Source organism: Pteropus alecto, unplaced genomic scaffold, assembly GCF_000325575.1.
Source record: "Pteropus alecto unplaced genomic scaffold, ASM32557v1 scaffold3, whole genome shotgun sequence".
In the NCBI taxonomy this organism is placed as follows: Eukaryota; Metazoa; Chordata; class Mammalia; order Chiroptera; family Pteropodidae; genus Pteropus; species Pteropus alecto.
Window position 1 is genome coordinate 47,349,451 of NW_006442484.1, and position 17,789 is coordinate 47,367,239.

General features: G+C 33.8%; 1 protein-coding gene across 1 annotated transcript; it reads right to left on the reverse strand.

Moving 5' to 3' along the window:
• Positions 1–792: 792 nt before the first annotated feature.
• On the reverse strand, positions 793–12,846 carry LOC102893036 (cytochrome c, testis-specific-like). Its single transcript, XM_006921236.1, has 2 exons — positions 12,678–12,846; positions 793–941 (listed from the first exon to the last, which is right to left on the reverse strand). The coding sequence occupies exons 1-2, from the start codon at positions 12,844–12,846 to the stop codon at positions 793–795; spliced, it is 318 nt and encodes a 105-aa protein (XP_006921298.1).
• Between the last annotated feature and the right edge of the window lie 4,943 nt (positions 12,847–17,789).

The window sequence follows — 17,789 nt, forward strand, 5'->3', positions numbered from 1 at the left end:
CAGGCCCTGCTGTGGACCAGCTCCACCAGGCCTCATGCCCACTTACTGTGAAGTGGGAGGTCTTTCCATATAAATGGTGAGATCGTTTTTTCCTCCCTCGTTCTCAGGGTCTCTGCTATCCCTCCCTGCAATCCAGCTTTAGATTAGGATTAGAAGAGTATCATAAAAAGATTAATGCAAAAAGAGTGTTATGTGATATAAATTTTTACTAACATGGAACACACTTTCTCCTTCTCTCTAGATTTTATTTTATGCTACTCATGGTCAACGATTGGCTTCCCCCGCCCCCAACAGTATTCTTAAGGTAAGATCAAATATCTGACTTCATTTTCCCTACTTTTTTTTTCTTAAGTATTATTTATAATAAAAGGCAAACACATAATCAAACTTGGCTTAATAAAAACTAAAGCTAATGTCTGCTATATTTACATTTAAATTACAGAGAAATAAGTATGAGGAAGCTATCTCCATCATCAGTAGCAGTTGCTAGGCTTATAAAATATTTTGTGCATGTTGAGGCTACTGAAGCACAATAGATTTCAGTTTTGTTCCCTCTCCTCCATTCTGACCTTATCCACATCCTTAGTGAGCAGATAAAAATAAGTTCAGACTTTGAAGGAGATTTGATCAGTAGATTATACATAATAAAAAATATCAACTTTTATTTTAAATGTTAAACTTACTACAGGCTAATCAAGAAATATTAAATATCACTTCTTTAAACGTGCAAGATTTAAAATTGGAAAATTGTGGCTAAATAACTAATATATATTTTTAAGTTACAAGACCATTTCATGAAGATGTTGCCCGTTTCAAATACTGAATAAGATCTTCTCTCTCATTCTCCTTTTTAAGACCAGCAAATATAATTTTAGTTCCTAGGATATAATTTGTTGGGTTCCCCAAATATTCCATCAGAGTTTCCTCTCCCCAGATAACACCTATAAAGGTGAAAATAAGTTTTAAGTTTCTGTAGTTACATTTGAAAGGCTTAATTTCTGACTCACATATGTGAACAAAAGAGTACTCTTGGATTCAATAGGAAGGCTATTTATTATAAGTGGGAATACTTACAGTTTCTGACCTTCAAGAAAATTCCAAAATTAGTCTTTTTGTTGCTCTAATCTTTGGCTTTCCTGTAGAAATCCAATACTCATATGCTACGATTATCCAAGGTACACAATGAACTATCGACCCAGACATGTTGTGCTTAAGCAGTACCACAACCTCCTAGAATCACAAAAAGTTCCTTCTAGAAAAGATCTTAGAGACTGATTAATCCAAACCTTCATTTTGCAGGTGAGGAAATGATGACCCAAAGAAAGCTGAATACTGGCCCTAAGATGACAAGGCTATTGAGAGTCAAGAGTCTGTGACTACTAACTCATTTCTATGTTTTTTCTGCCAATCATACTAAGCTGTCTCTGTCCAGATCTCTACAAAAACCTACAATTTCAGGAATCCAGTTTTATGAAGAGAGAGACAGGTTGCCTCTACCTTTTTTCCTTTCTACAATCAGTTGAAAAGAACATGGACAAAGAGAAACAGAAATGCTAACTCCACAGTTGATAAAATTTTTGAAGAAGAACCTATAACACAAAACTTGATATAATTAGACTATCAAGGATGTAAAACTTGGACCAGAGTGAGAAGACACCAGTGATCACTAATGATCTCGTAAGAAAAAAGTTCTCCACAGCAAGTGGCAAATCCCGAAGGCAAAGTCATAATCCTCTGGCCCAAAGAGTAGAGTGTATATCAACTGACCGTGAAAATCCACCTATATTTTAGACTCCATGGAGGGCTAAGATTAAAGAATAAAACACAGACATGCCATCTTTAAAGGAAGGATTCTACCTTATTATAGGATAGAAGAGAAACTTAAAGTATTAAATAACCCTAGAACTGCCAATCTTTGTCAGCTGAAGTTAAGAGCCAAATAACAATCCACCAAACATACACATATACACACTTAAGAAACATACACATATCTCTAACACATATGGAGGTGAGGAAGACCTCATAACTGGAACACTCAGCTCCTAACTTTTACTGTCCTTTTGCAAATAAGTGGTCCAGGAAGAACTATCTTCATCAAAAAAATGAGTGATAATCAAAAAGGAATCAGCACAAAAGAGTACTAAAAACACATACACACAACATATAAGCATACAACACACATGCACACACATAGCAGAAGGGAATATAAAAAAGGTTATCTGAAAAATATACATCAGAAATTATATACATTAAGCAGATGAAAATCATGACCACATTCCCGTGGATGCAAAAAAAGTTTTTATGAATCAAAGGCTTAAAGCAGAACTAAAAGGCTCAAGTAGAAAATAATGAAGACATAAATGCAAAGAGAATAGATGCTGCTGATAGCACAATCGGGCTTGAAAATATCGATAAGAACAAAATGGAAAGAATAATGAGTTTAAAATGATCAAAGAGAAAAATGACAGATACAGAAGATATTTAGACAACGGAGATCCAAAATATGCACAATTTCTGGACCAATTTTAAAGAACAAATGAAATAGAATAAAATTTTAAAAACATAATCCAAGAAAACTTTCAAAAATAAAAGTCCTACACCTACCAATTGGAAGAGCATATGTCCCAAGAGAATCAGAAACAGACCAATCAAGACTTTCACACAGGCTAGCAAGGTTACTAAATTTCAATAAAAATTTTACTGAAAATTAGGAGGAAAAAAATAAAATAAAAATAAAACCAAGTAAATTATAATGGAAAACAATCAAGCTGGCTTCAGAATTCCCCCCAAAATAATTCAACACAAAGCATACAAAATCCTGAGGAATTAAAAGTGTCCAATATATAAAAAATTGTCAAAAATTAAAAGCCCAATAATTTTATATGTAGCCAGATTATCATTCATTCAGGTGTAATGGGAATTCACCAATGTTTTTAAACATCCAAGAATTAGGGTAATACAGTTCCAGCAATCTTTCCCTGATGTAACTACTGACAGATAACCATCTACCAACCAAAAGATAAATACACTGTGGTAATAGCTGGAAATAAGCGTGAATATCATTTAAATGGAGGACAGATGTTAAAACAATTGTGGTAAATATGGTTAAACAGAATCATAAACGATATATTTTGTGTCAGAGTAAAAATAACAACATAAGTAGCAAGAGTTAGAAGACAGTGTGAAAAAATTGGAGCTAATATAACCACTTTGACTTTCTCATCCTTCATAGTGTAGGATAAACATATATTGCTTAAAGTAGATAAATCAAATAATGGAGGCATATGGATATTTTTAAAGTATAAATATGACCACTAAAATTACAAAGATTACCAAATATTACCAAATAAAATTAGCTGGTAAAGAGAAAGGAACAGAGGAAAATGGGAAGAAATGAATATACCATTTTCCTTATCACTCACACTGGGAAGTATACTTTGGAACTATTTGAATTTTCATATAATGTACATATATTTCAAAATATTTTTTAAATTATTAACATATTTATGACTCAGTGTATCCTATTGCCTCTTTTAACAGATTTGACAGACAAAAGGCAAAAGATAAAGATTAATCTCTATTAATAAATTAGTTTGGCTAATATGCTAACCCCATGATGTTTCTTTAAATGCCCAAGAAGACCTGAGTCTGAATCCTAGAACTATCAATTTTTACCATAGAATCCTGGGCAACTAATGAATTAATTCAACCAATTTGTTACTAAAATCTGCTTCAATTATCATTGCCAAAAAGTGCAAATGGCATCTAGGTATCCAATAATACCTATAAAAGTATTGGTCTCAAAAGAAAAATTTTATCCGCTTACTAATATTTTTAAAGACACAATATAGATATTCACTATCACTAATCGTTAGGGAAATGCAAACCAAAACCACAATGAGATATCACTCCACACCCATTAGGATGGCTATTATCAAAAACAAAAACAAAGTAACAAGTGTTATCAAGGATGTGGAGAAATTGAAATCCTTATATTGCTGGTGGGAACATAAAATGGTACAGCCACTGTTGAAAATAGTACAGCTGTTACTCAAAAAAGTAAACACAGACTCATCACGTTATTCAGCAATTCTACTTCTAGGTATATACCCAAAGGAAGTGAAAGCGGGGACATGAACAGATATTTGTACACCCATGTTCATAGCAGTATTCATAATAGCTAAAAAGCTGAAGCAACCTGCATGTCTGCTGACATGAATGAATAAATAAGTGGTATACAATGGAATATTATTCAGCAGTAAAATGAATGGAAATTATGACACATGGTACAACACACTGAAGACAGTATGCTAAGTGAAATAAGGCAGTCACAAAAAGACAAGTATTATATGATTCCAGTTTTATGTGGTACCTTAGAATTCATTAGAGACATAAAGTAGAATGGGGGTTGCCAGGGCATATATACTGGGTACAGAATTTCAGTTTGGGAACATAAAAAGTTTTAGAGATGGATGGTGGTGATGGTTGCAGAACAATGTGAATGTGCTTAACACTACAGAACTATACACTTAAAAATGGTTAAAAGGGTAAATTCTATGTTATATATATTTTGCCACAATTTTTAAAAATCACACAATTGCTATAATGCTATAATCATGAATTTTGTAAAACTGTAAGCAATTCATATCAAGAATCCTTAAAATAAGAATTTCCTTATTATTTTAAAAACTAAAATAGCGTATTATTTCCAAGAGAAAGATCAGACATAGAAAATAAAATATGGTTGACAGTTTTCCATGATTTGTATTAAAATTGAAATATTTACTTCTTAGTTCTTAATTATTCAAATCTGTCTTTGGTCAAGCTGTGCTAAAGTGTTTTTTTTAATCCTTATTTTATTCTAAATAATCTTATTTTAAAATCCTAGTTTTTGCTGGTGGGATTACAAATTGGTACAGCCACTATGGAAAATAGTATGGAGGAGGTTCCTCAAAAAGCTAAGAATTGGTCTACAATATGATCCAGCAATCCCTCTACTGGGTATTTATCCCAAAGACTTGAAAACCCATATCCGAAAAGATATGTGCACACCGATATTCATAGCAGCATTATTCGCATTGGCCAGGACATGGAAGCAACCCAAGTGTCCTACGATAGATGATTGGCTAAAGAAACTGTGGTACATATATACAATGGAATATTACTCAGTCATAAGAAGAGATGAAATACTGCCATTTGTGACAACATGGATGGACCTCGAGATAATCATGCTAAGCGAAATAAGCCAGACAGAGAAAGTTGAAAATCACATGATATCACTTACATGTGAGATATAAACCTAAAAGCAACAAATAAACAGGACAAACAAACAGGGACTCATGGACATGGACTACAGACTAGTGGTTACCAGAGGACTATAGAGTAGTGGTTACTAGTGGGGTGGGGGAGGTGGGGGGAGGTAGACAGAGTAAAGAGGGTCAAATATAGAGGGGTAGGGGGAGAAAGAAGCAGGTAAAGCGAATGAATATATGGTAGCTGAAGGAAACTGGACTTTGGGTGGTAAACACACAATAGAATATACAGATGTCAAATGATAACGTACACCTGAATATTATATAATTGCAATAACCAATGTTACCCCAATAAACTTAATCAAAATAAATTAAATAAATAAATAAAACCCTAGTTTTTAATTAACATTGCAAAATACTTATATTTTTATTTTTTTCCAGCTTTATTAAGATATAATTGACACATAACATTGTATAAGTTTAAGATGTACATCATGTTGATTTGATACACTTATATACTAAAAGGATTACCACCTTAGCATTAGCTAAAATCTCTGGCCAATCACATAACTCACATCTTTTTTAGTATTGAGAACATTTAAGATGTACTCTCTTAGTAACTTTTAAGTATGTAATAAGTATTATTAGCTATAATCACCATGCTGTACATTAAATCTCCAGAACTTGTTAATCTTATAACTGAAAGTTTGTCCCCTTTAAACAATATCTCCCCATCACCCTACCCCTCCAGACCCTGGTAGCTCTACTCTCTGTTTTTCTGAGTTAGGCTTTTTTAGATTCCCCATGTAAGTAATATTATATAGTATTTTATTATATAGTATTTATCTTTCTCTGACTTATTTCACTCAGCATATTGCCCTCAAGTTTCATCCAAGTTGTTGCAAATGGCAGGATTTTCTTCTTTCTTGTGGCTGAATAATATTTTATTGTGTGTGTGTATGTATTTGTGTGTATATCACATCTTTATCCATTCATCCTTTCGCAGACTTAGGTTTCCATATCTTGGCTATTATTGAAAAATGCTGCAATAAGCATGGGGAAGTGGGTATCTCCTTGAGATCCTTTTTTCATTTCCTATGGATACATACACAGGAGTTGGATTACTGGTAGTTCTATTTTTAATTTTTTGAGGAATCTCCATAGTGTTTTTCATAGTGGCTGTATCAATTTACAGCCCTACCAACAGTGTACAAGGGCTCCCTTTTCTTCACATCCTCACCAACACTTGTTCTTTCTTGTCTTTTTGATGATAGTAATTCTCACAGGTATGAGGTGATATCTCACTGGGGATTCATTTTCATTTCCCTAATGATTAGCGGTGTGAACACATTTTCATGTACCTACTGGCTATTTGTATGTCTTCTTTGGAAAAATGTCTATTCAATTCCTCTGCCCATTTTTTAATTGGTTTGTTTTATCACTATTCAGTTATAGTTCTTTATATATTTTGTATATTAACCTATTTTCAAGTATATTATTGCAGATATTTCCTCCCTTTCCATAAGTTGCCTATTCATTTTGATGACCATTTCTCTTGCTGTACAGTATAAGCTTTTTAAGTTGATGTAGTCCCACTTATTTATTTTTGCTCTTGTTGTTTGTACTTTTGCTGTCATATCCAAAAAATCATTGCCAAGACCAATGTCAAGGAGTTTTCCCCTATATTTTCTTCTAAGAGTTTTACAGTTTCAGGTCTTATGTTTAAGTCCCTAATCTGCTTCAAATTAATTTTTGTGAGTGGTGTTAAGACAGGGGTCCAATTTCATTCTGCTACATATTATTCTTAATTCATCAGTAGAACAAACAAATGATAATATTACATTCCCAAATAAGTCATAAATATTATTTAAACGCTCTGACTTGGGGAAATTTTATTTCTAATTCTTAAATAATGTTAAAGTCAAGCTTTCTACATAGCTTTTAATCTTTGACAATAATCTAAGTTTTAATATGATTTCAGATCAATGCTAATAAACAATAAAATCCACAAAATATTGGCTGCTAGAGGAACAGATATTAGGTTATAACTAGTCTACAAATTAGGACTTCAAAAGTTGACTGCTCTTGCAATATGATAATAAATAATAAAATGACATGATAGAGAACTATTACTTTAAAAATGAAAGAGCCATATAAATGCAAACAATAAATGCAAGTTTTAAACTGATTTATTCAACATTTTATCAACTGGAAATCCTATTGCAATAAATGCCTGGAATTAGCACAGACTTCATAGCCCCCAACAACACCGCCCTCACTTTAGACACCAGATGCAAGTTCGGGGTCCCCAGGCCACCCAAAAATCTGACCAACTGGCTATAAATTTAAGGATTCCCAGGATCCTCTCAATTGGTTAAACCAATTCACAGAACTCAGGAAAGCACTATATTTATTATTAGTTTTATTATAACAAACACAAATCAGGACCAACCAGATAAAGAGAACCATATGGCAAGGTCTGAGAGAGTCCCAAACAGAGAGCTTTTGGATTCTGTCGCGATAGAATCAAGACTCACTCATCACCCTACCAGGACATTGATGTGTTCACCAACCAGGAATTCAAAGAGTTTTTACTGTGTTTTATTACATAGGCATGATTGATAAATCAATAGCCATGTGACTGAACTTGATTTCTATCCCCTATCCCTGGAGGTCTGACTGATATCACCTAGCCCAAAAGCGCAATTCTTTAACCATACCGTTGGTGTTTCCAGCTCGGCTATCCCCAATCCTGAAACCATCTGGAAGCCTACCATAAATCCTCTTGTTAATATAATCTCAGGCCTGCCAATGTTCCCAGGGTTCAACCTTGAACAACAAAGATACTCATGTGATTCAGGAAATTCCATGGTTTTAAAGATTCCCTCCCAGGAATGAAGCCCAGACAAATTCGTTATTATTGAATACTTAGTAAACCAGCATTTTTGCACATACTAAATGCAATAATATTGTCTTAATAACAACTACGTTGATGTTTAAAAAGATGCCAAAGCACCCTTGACCCAACAAAGATTATATTTCATTCTATTTTGTTTTAATAAGTATTTTATCAATTATCTATGTATTTATTTTATATGCATATATAGTCCTTTAATATGGGTGTCCCTTGAATAAAGATATGTTGAGGTTCTAACCCTAGTACATCAGAATATGACTGTTTGAAAATAAAGTCATTGCAGATAAAATTGAAATGAGGTCATGCTGGAGTTGGATGTGCCCCCAAATCCAATATGACTGGTGTCCTTCTGAGACAGCTGTGTAAGGACAGAGACACACAGGAACCATGTGAGGATGTAGTTGGACATTGGAGATATGCAGCTGTAGGCCCAAAACACCAAGATTACTGACAAACCACCAGAAACTAGGAGGAAGTAAGGAAGAATTGCCCTACAGATTTCAGAGGGAGTATAGCCTTGCCAATACCTTGATTTTGCACTACTAGCCTCAAGAACTATAAATTTCTACTATTTTAAGCCACTCAATATGTGGTACTTTGTTACAGCAGCCCTAGGAAACTAATATAGCCTGTAAATGCTAAGATATATTAGGAGCGCTCTAAGGCAGTTAGACTTACCAAATATTCCCTACTCGGCTCCACTCTAGTTTGCTTGGAAACCCAAGAGAAGTCTAGGTACCAAGGGCTTTGCCAGCTTTCCATCCTACTAAAGGATATAGAAAAATGAAAAGTATCTTATATTCACGCACACAAAAAAGCTGACAACCTCTACATGTGCTAACTTTTTTTAACCAATTTGACTATCCCCAAGATCCCTTTCCCCAAAATACCAAATAACAAAAATTTCACTACATCTTACCTATCTGTAGTGTTAAGTACCTAACAATTAGCTTTTTTTATTGTAATAAAAGTGCCTACGCAGCTTTTGACTTTGAGGCATCCACTTCAAAGACATTCAACGGGAATAAACACACTGCCTAGGGGACTCGATAAAGAACCAGGCCACCCCACCCATGAAGTTTCCTCCCCTTACTTATTTTTTATTCTTTTTGGAAAGCTCTGGTAGAGCTAGCTAGCTGAACATATGGCTAACCATTTATTTTTCCCTTCCTGCCCTTTAATTCCTGCTCTTATGTCTAAAATTCACCAATAAAAAATGAACCCCTGAAATCTTAGGCACCCTACCCTTGACTCCCAAAAAAGCAAAACCTCAGGCCGGTGCCTGCTCACTTATATATGCACTCTCTCTCTCTCCCTCCTTCTGACCCCCACCTTCCAATCCTGCTGTGTGGGATCCAGGACTTGCAACTGACTAATAAACACTGTCTTTTCAACGTTCCCGGACAGTTGTTGCTAAGATGTGTCTCGCAATCATAACAAGAACTACAAAGGCTGGTCTAGCCATAACATTGGCTTTGTCAGGGGAAATGTCTGTGGGCGCTCAGCACAAGAAGTACAAGCCCAGGTGAGTGCCTCCAGGCATTTGTAGCCAATAGCATCACTATGGATAGGCTAAGACACACTAGAAACATTAACACAGTTTAAAATAAGCATAATCCCTCTTTTAACAAAGTGTAAGCTATAATACGTGCACTAAAAACAAAAGGGCCAACTCCCCTTATTAAAGCCATCTCCTACAACAGGGTCTACAAAGCTGAATAGAACAAGGTACATTATAGTCTATACAAGCACTATAAAACCCATTAAGAAATTTAAAAATATTAAATTTGAATCATATGTGAAAAAGACTTATAGCTGCCAATAATCTGTTTAAAACTTCTCCAAACACCAAAGCCAAAGACACCAGAAGAAAACTACAAACCAATATCTCGTAACTATAGATGCAAAAATCTGCAACAAAATACTAGCAAGCTAAATTCAATAGCACATTAAAAGATTTCTACACCATGACCCAGTGGAATATATCCCAGAAATGCAAGAATGGTTCAACATAAGAAAATCATTCCAGGTAATACACCATATTAATAGAATAAAATAAAAAAAATACATGATTATCTCAATAGATGCAGAAAAAGCATTTGACAAAATCCAACACCCATTCATGATTAAAAAAAAAAAAAAAACCAATGAGCAAACAAGAATAAAAGGGAACTTGCTTAACATGAAAAAAGGGATTTATGGAAAACCCACAGCTAATATAGTAAAGGTAAAAAATTCAAATCTTTTCCCCTAAGGTCAGGAACAAGACAAGGATGCTTGCTTTCACCAGTGCTATTTAGGAGTATACTGGAAGTCCTATCTGGAGAAATTAGGAAAGAATAAGAAACAAAAGCTATTCAAATTGAAAAGGAAGAAGGAAAGCTATTCACAGATGACATGATTCTACATATATAAAAACCCAAAGAATCCACAAAAAATTACTAGAATAAATGAATTCAGCAAAGTTACAGGGTATAAGATCAACTGATACAAAGATCACCTATGTTTCTATATGCAAGCAATGAACAATCCAAAAAGGAAATTAAGAAAACTATTTATAAAAGTATCTAAAAGAATAAAATACTTTGGAATAAATTTAACCGAAAAGGTGAAAAACTTGTACATGAAAATTATAAAATATTGCTGTAAGAAATTAAAGAAGACCTAAATAAGTGAAAAAGCAGGCCACGTTCATAAATTAGAATGTTAAAATTGTTAAGCAATCTATAGATACAATGCAATCTCTACAAAATTCCAAAGGCCTTTTTTTGCAGAACTGAAAAGCATAGTCTTCAAATTCATAAAATTGCAAAGGGTCCTGAATAGTCAAAACAATACCGAAAAAGAAAAACAAAGTTGGAGAGCTCACATTTCCCAATTTCAAAAGTTACTACAAAGTTATAGTAATCAAAACAGTGTGGTACTAGTATAAGGACAGACAGACATACCAATAGAATAGAATTGAAAGTTCAGAAGTAAACCCAAACAATTTTCAACAAAGGTGTCAAGATCACTCAACTGGGAAAGATTTGTCTCTTCAACAAATGGTGCTAGGATAACCACATGCAAAATGATGAAGTTGGACCACTATTTCACTCTAATAAAAAAATTAACTCAAAATGAGTCAATGAGCCAAAACTATGAAACTATTAGAAGAAACCATAGGGGTAAATCTTTATGACCTCAGATTTAGAGATAGATTCTTCGATTTGACACCAAAAGCACAACAAAAAGACTTCATATAAATTTAAAATTTCTGTGCATTAAAGGACATTATCAAGAAAATGAAGATAATCTACAGAATAAGAGAAAATATTTGCGAATTACATATTTGATAAGGGTTCAGTGTCCAGAATACATAAAGAGCTCTTACAACTCAACAACAAAAAGACAAACAACCCATATAAAAAATGGGCAGAGAATATGAATAGACATTTTTTCCAAAGAAAATATACAAATGGTCAACAAAAACATGAAAAGATGTTCAACATCATGACTGATTAGGGAAATGCAAAGCAAAATCAGAAGACGCCACTTCACACTCACTAGAATGGCAATTTAAAAAAAAGAAAAGTGTTGGTGAGGCTATAAACAGGAATTCTCTTACATTGCTGATGGGAATGTAAAAGGGTGTAAATGTTGTGCAAAACAGTGACTTTCCCTCAAAAAATAAACAGATTTAGCAGATGACCCAGCAATTCCACTCCTAGTTATATATGTAAAAAACCCAAAAACTCAAATGAATACACATTCATAAATATCCATAGCAACATCATTCACAATAGGCGAAAGATGGAAACAATCCAAATGTGCATCAGCTCATGAATAAATAAACAAAATGTGATACGTACATACCACAGAATATTATTCAGCCTAAAAATGACTGAATGAAGTACTGATACATGCTACAATTCCAATAAACCTTAAAAACATTATGCTAAGTAGAAAAAGCCAGACATAAAAGATCATTTATTAAATGATTCCTTTTAAATAAAATATCCAGAATAGGCATATCTATAGAGAGGGAAAGCAGATTAGTGGTTACCAAAGGTTGGAGCTAGGAGGAAATGCGATATAATTACTCAATGGGTTCAAGGGTTCTTCTAAGGTAATGAAAAAATTTTTAACCTACAGAGAGGTGGTCATTGTACAACACTGTTAATGCACTAAATGTTACTGAACTGTACACTTTAAAATGACTAATTGTATGTTATGTGAATTTCACCTCAAAAAGATTAAAAAATAAAAAAAAAAATCTTTCCAGATGTTAGTGTAGTAGTGATCTGAATTGTGAGACTGTAAGAAATGCTAGGCCCCAAAGAACAATTCAAAATAGAGTTGCACTCTATTTTAAAGTTGTATGCTATTTCTGAAGTGAATGCTAATGACACATATATATGTATGCATGTATGCATACATATATCCAAGAGCATTAAATTGCTTTGCAAAGATCTTATAGTCATTTTCCAACTATTTTAAATTTCAATTCTAAAATGCCTGGTTTTTACCTTTATTTTTGTTTGCATCCAAATAAGAAAATCCTGGTGCTTGTCCTGTTTTTCGGCCAAAAAGGTCCCAGAGATTTGGACCAGTCTTGTGTTTTCCATCTTTTTCCACTGTGTGGCACTGAGCACATTTTTGAGTAAGGATCTTCTTGCCCGTCTCAGCATCTCCCATTTTCTTCTGCAAAGAAACATTAAAACACAGATCGAAGAAAATGTTATATTTGCAAAGATGGAAAAAAGAAATTCCACCACTTTGAAGTGAATACTAATGATATTAATTAAACAAAAAACATAATTTAAAGTCTGAGTGCTCAAAAACACAAACACAGCATTCGCTTTTATAAAGACTTAATCATCTAATTTATTTTACATTTCTAACTATAGCTACTTCAGAAACTGCTATTGGTATAAGCCTGGTTTTACATCAGCCTTCAAACAATTATAGTAATTTATCTAGGGCAATCACATTCCATTTTTTCTTTTCACTCCCAAAAAATGCACATGCAAAAAATGATGTGAAGCATATAGGTCTAATTTGGTATACCTTTACTTAAAAATAAGGATAGAACAAAATGGAAATGTGCTCACATATGATACTTATTATGTGTATTTATAAGCCTGCAATAATAGAACTATAAAATTAAGAATCATACAGAAAAAAATGAAGCCACAGAAATATGTAACACATAATTTCTCATTTATTTATACTCTCAGCTATAAACAAATCTACCAGACTAGATCAAGTATTATCTGAAAGCAATTAAATAACATTATTGAGTTCATTCAGCATTAGCACCCATTTAATACTAGTGTAGTGGACACTATATGGTTCTAAGTAGGCAAGATTTTTATATAATGATAGGTATACAAAATAAATTTTGTACAGTTATTTTGGTCAACTGCCAAAAATTCTGTTACATAACTAAATAAATGCCTCCTCCAACTAAACTGATGTAAAAATTAAAATTATTTCAACTTTTTGAAAAAATTATAGTTTGATATGCTAATGAATGCAGTACTTGGGTTTAGTTTGCCTGCTCTTTGTGTTCTTTAAAGAATGGGTGCCTGGGAGGTAGGAGTGAGATGAATTTCAACACAAGAATTACTGTTATAGAAATCACAAAAATACATAATTCTTTGACAGTATAGTTCTAAGCACATTTTTACATTTACAACTACCGGGAATAGAAAATGTCTGTGTTATTCTGAAAATATTGAAAAATACAGTATTATTTAACTAACTTTAGCTAGTATTCAGGAAGAGGCTAGTACTTTGCATATGATAACTTGCAAAATTAGTATCTTCCTAATTTCTTTAAGTCCATGCAGAAACCTGAAACAGTGTTAATAATCCACCTAAAGGGAAGACAGAAGTTTTCTCTGGGTAGTATTCAAAATAACTAAACTGTTAATCAGTGTTTTAGGTCTGACAAAAAGCAGAGTAAGAAAACTCACTCCATCCAAGAGAAAAGCTTATTTTAAAATTCCAAACTCCACTCAAAACACTACATTCGATTTCTACCTATATGACTTCCATCAATTCTCTGTGTAGGTACAGAATTCATTGAATCTTTAAAGAGGAGCCATAAGGAGGAAAAGTAGTCACAAAAACAAATTTATGGTCTTCATGCATAATAAATTCACTATAACCATAAAGTTTATATCATATAAAAACAAAATGTCATCTCAGTATTGACTAAAAAATCTTTATTTTGAATTTTTATATAAAACAAGTTGGTAAGAAATGGAGAGATGGTGAAACATGAAAGAGCAATGTTAAATCTATAACCTTAGAAGTTTAATTTTAACAATTCCCTTTTAAGAGTGATCTAGGCAGCCTGTGCTAAACATCATGTCTGACACACTGCAGATCCTTAACTGAGAGTACTTAAAAGAGTAACTGAAATATTTTTTAATATCGGTACATACCATTGTCATTTCTCACTTGTCCCATACAGAAGAATGTAGTAAGAACAATTGAGGCACCAATAAAGCCTTCAAAATTTATAAACCCCACAATATTGAGGTGATGAAAGAGAGAAGGGAAGCTAACTAGAATATTTTAAGTATAAATACTATACAGACTGAAAAAGATTAAGCGGGATTCTGTGTTATAGAGGCAAAAGTACGCAAGTGGAGTGCATCACAATGATGGGATACTGGGTAAATCGCTTTACGTCTATGAACTCTCCCCCATCCGCAACAGGTGTTATGGCCTTTTCCACTTCTAATCAGTAGCTTTTGAACCTCTGAGCTGGAACAAGAATCCAGCTTTCCAAACTTCCAATTTGAGGTTTTCCATACCACCACCTCCATTTCGAGGCTAACTTCTGCCAACCATGAGCAGAAGGCTCTCCTCAGAATCATTCTCACCCAGAAATCAGAAAGGCTCAATAGAAATACTCTTCTGTTGAGCTTAGGGACACCTGGGTCCCACCAAGCTGAGGCTGGGGGTAGGGCAAGACTCTAACGCGCAGGATGGTTTAGACTTAAGTCCTTTCCAGGTGGTCTCAGGCCCAAATCGCATTGGCCAGATTTCATAACTGGCCCAGCCAGGCATGTGCTTCTGGTAGACGCCAGCCAATGGCAGGCTGGGCTCCATCCGGGCTGCTGATTGGTTCCCAGATCTCGCAAGATTGCAACCCTCACAAGGGCTTAAAGCCTTTCACCTACTGCGCTGTCACTGGCTGAGCTTAAGTATACTAAAGTGAATGTTCTTCGAGTGTTACAGTCCCAAGTCCAGGTGCTTTTTCATTCAACTTTTACCTAACCAAAGAGTTAAATTACCTATGTATATTCACAGCGCGTACCAGGTCTTGCTTGAACTAGGAACAATGTTTTATGACTGATCCATTAGCGTTTGATCGCAGGAATCAAATCACGTCAATAAAAGAATGAAACAAGAGCTTACCATGGGCAGGCACTGTGCCAAGCAACTTGGAAATACAAACACCGAAGTGCAGCCCCAATTTTCTATGAGTTACAATCCATCTTGGGCAAGATTTAAATACATTAAAAGTTAAATCCTTATAAGTAAGCTACACAAAAATACAGAACTGACAGCAAGGTTGCAAACTGTCTGCTAACTGCCAAAAAAGTGGAATGGAGTATGAATAGAAACAGAGAATGAGTCCTGAAGGAGTAGGAAAAGGAGATATACAGAGGAAAGGACTGAGAAAGCTGTAAGAAAAGGGTATTGAAGGCAGACAGGTGAGAACGTTAGCCAGCAGCCTTACAGGGAAAATGGAGACTCTAGACCATATTCATACAGAACAATATGAATGTTACTAATTGATCACAAATAATATCAGTAGTAGAATCTACTAAAAATTTGCAAATATGGTAAAACATTTTTACTCAGTTAAATATAATATACGAAGACTAATATCAAAAACCAGTTAGCCACACAGCAATTACATCATAATTCAAGAAAATGTGAAAAACAATGACAAGAATTTATTATTTTCTCCTTGCATTTCAAAATTAAGTCACAATATCATTTCTTATTTTTAAAAAGAAATTTATAGGAATTTTAGAAGAAAATATTTCAAGGGAAATCTGCATTTCATGTGAAATAAACATGTTCATCATTCTAATATTTATGCATTATACACTATATGTTTTAAAGCATTGAAAAAATTAAATATTCAATTGCCCAGCACCTCTTTTCTCTAATATAAGACCAATTACTAATCCTTCTTTCAAACCTCAGAATTTTCAGCCATTTTCATTACATGTGATTCATGTTTAAATATGATTTTATATTATTTAAACCATGACAACTCTGTCATTACTGAAGAATAAAAATGTTCTAAAATTGATTATGGTGATGGACAACTCCATGAACATTTTGAAAACCATTTAATTGAAAACTTTAAATGGGAGAATTGTATGATATCTGAAATATATCTCAATAGTGTTATTTTTTAAATAAATTGATGTCATATGGAGAAAAGTATATTTACTGTATTCTAGTAATATATAAGTAAATTTCTTATTTTTCTTGAATATGTGGTATTTCACATGATTGCATGATAAGGAGATGTTGCTTTACTAGAATTTCCCAATATTTCTGTTCCTGGTTTTGTTTTATGCAATCTTTAATCCTTTCTTTAAGAAAAAAAAGTAACTTCTGAATATCAGCCCAAATTTTTCAGGATACCAACAAGCAAGCTTGTTTTACAAAGAATAGAAATTGCCTGTCAGTGCAGTTTAAGAAAATTATACATTTTCCACTAGATGGCACTGGTGTGCAAATAGTTTTACAATAATCTTTGCACTTCTCGCAGCAATAAAATTGTTACATTATCACATTGTTTTCATTCACTTTCTTTGGTCTGGATAAAATAAAGAGAAGTGGAAAGTTAAATATAAAATACTTCCTTGGTCTTTCTAAGCTCCAGGGTAAAAAGAGCCTACAATTTACAAATGCGGAATGTAATGCATGGAGAAATTGTAACTATCTTGTGCTAAATTCATGATGAGAACCCAGAATCCCTGACTCTTAGTTGCCATTCACACTATACAATATCAAGATTTGGGAGTGGACACCGTAGTCAAAGAGAGAAAGTAAATTAATCTCTTCTGTGCCATTATATGCATATCATATCATTTGATCTCTAAGCTATTAGCTCCATATGTAGTATCTCATATAATCCTAACTATACGAGCTCACACTATTAACTTCATGAGAGAAGCAGAATGACCATTTTGTTTAATACTATATCACTTCAGTAAAATGCAGTGCCCAACACATAGTAGTGAATGGATGATTTAATTAATTAAATGACCCCATTTAGTAGGTAGTATCATTTTTACTTTAAGGTTGAGGAAACCGGAGTTGGAAATCTGAAGTAACTTGTCCAAGCTCACACAATTCAGTGGCAGAACTGTTTAACACAATCTGACATTGTATTATACATTTACATGTAAGATTTCCACAATAGAAGAAAAGCTCTCTGAGAGCAGAGATCATGTCCTTCCTATTCTTCATCGTAGGTCTAGTTCCTAGCACAGAGCCTGGCATATAGTTGGTACACAATAAATAGTATTCCTCTGTGTGAGCTCCTAGTAACTCAGGTCTGAGAAGCTTGGACGTGAACATTCAAGAAACTC

Excerpts from the sequence above, each read along its gene's own strand:
- LOC102893036 (XM_006921236.1), bottom strand. The coding sequence starts at position 12,846 with ATGGGAGATGCTGAGACGGGCAAGAAGATCCTTACTCAAAAATGTGCT. Across the intron at positions 942-12,677 it reads GGATGCAAACAAAAATAAAG|GTGTTATCTGGGGAGAGGAA; the intron begins GTAAAAACCAGG and ends TCACCTTTATAG.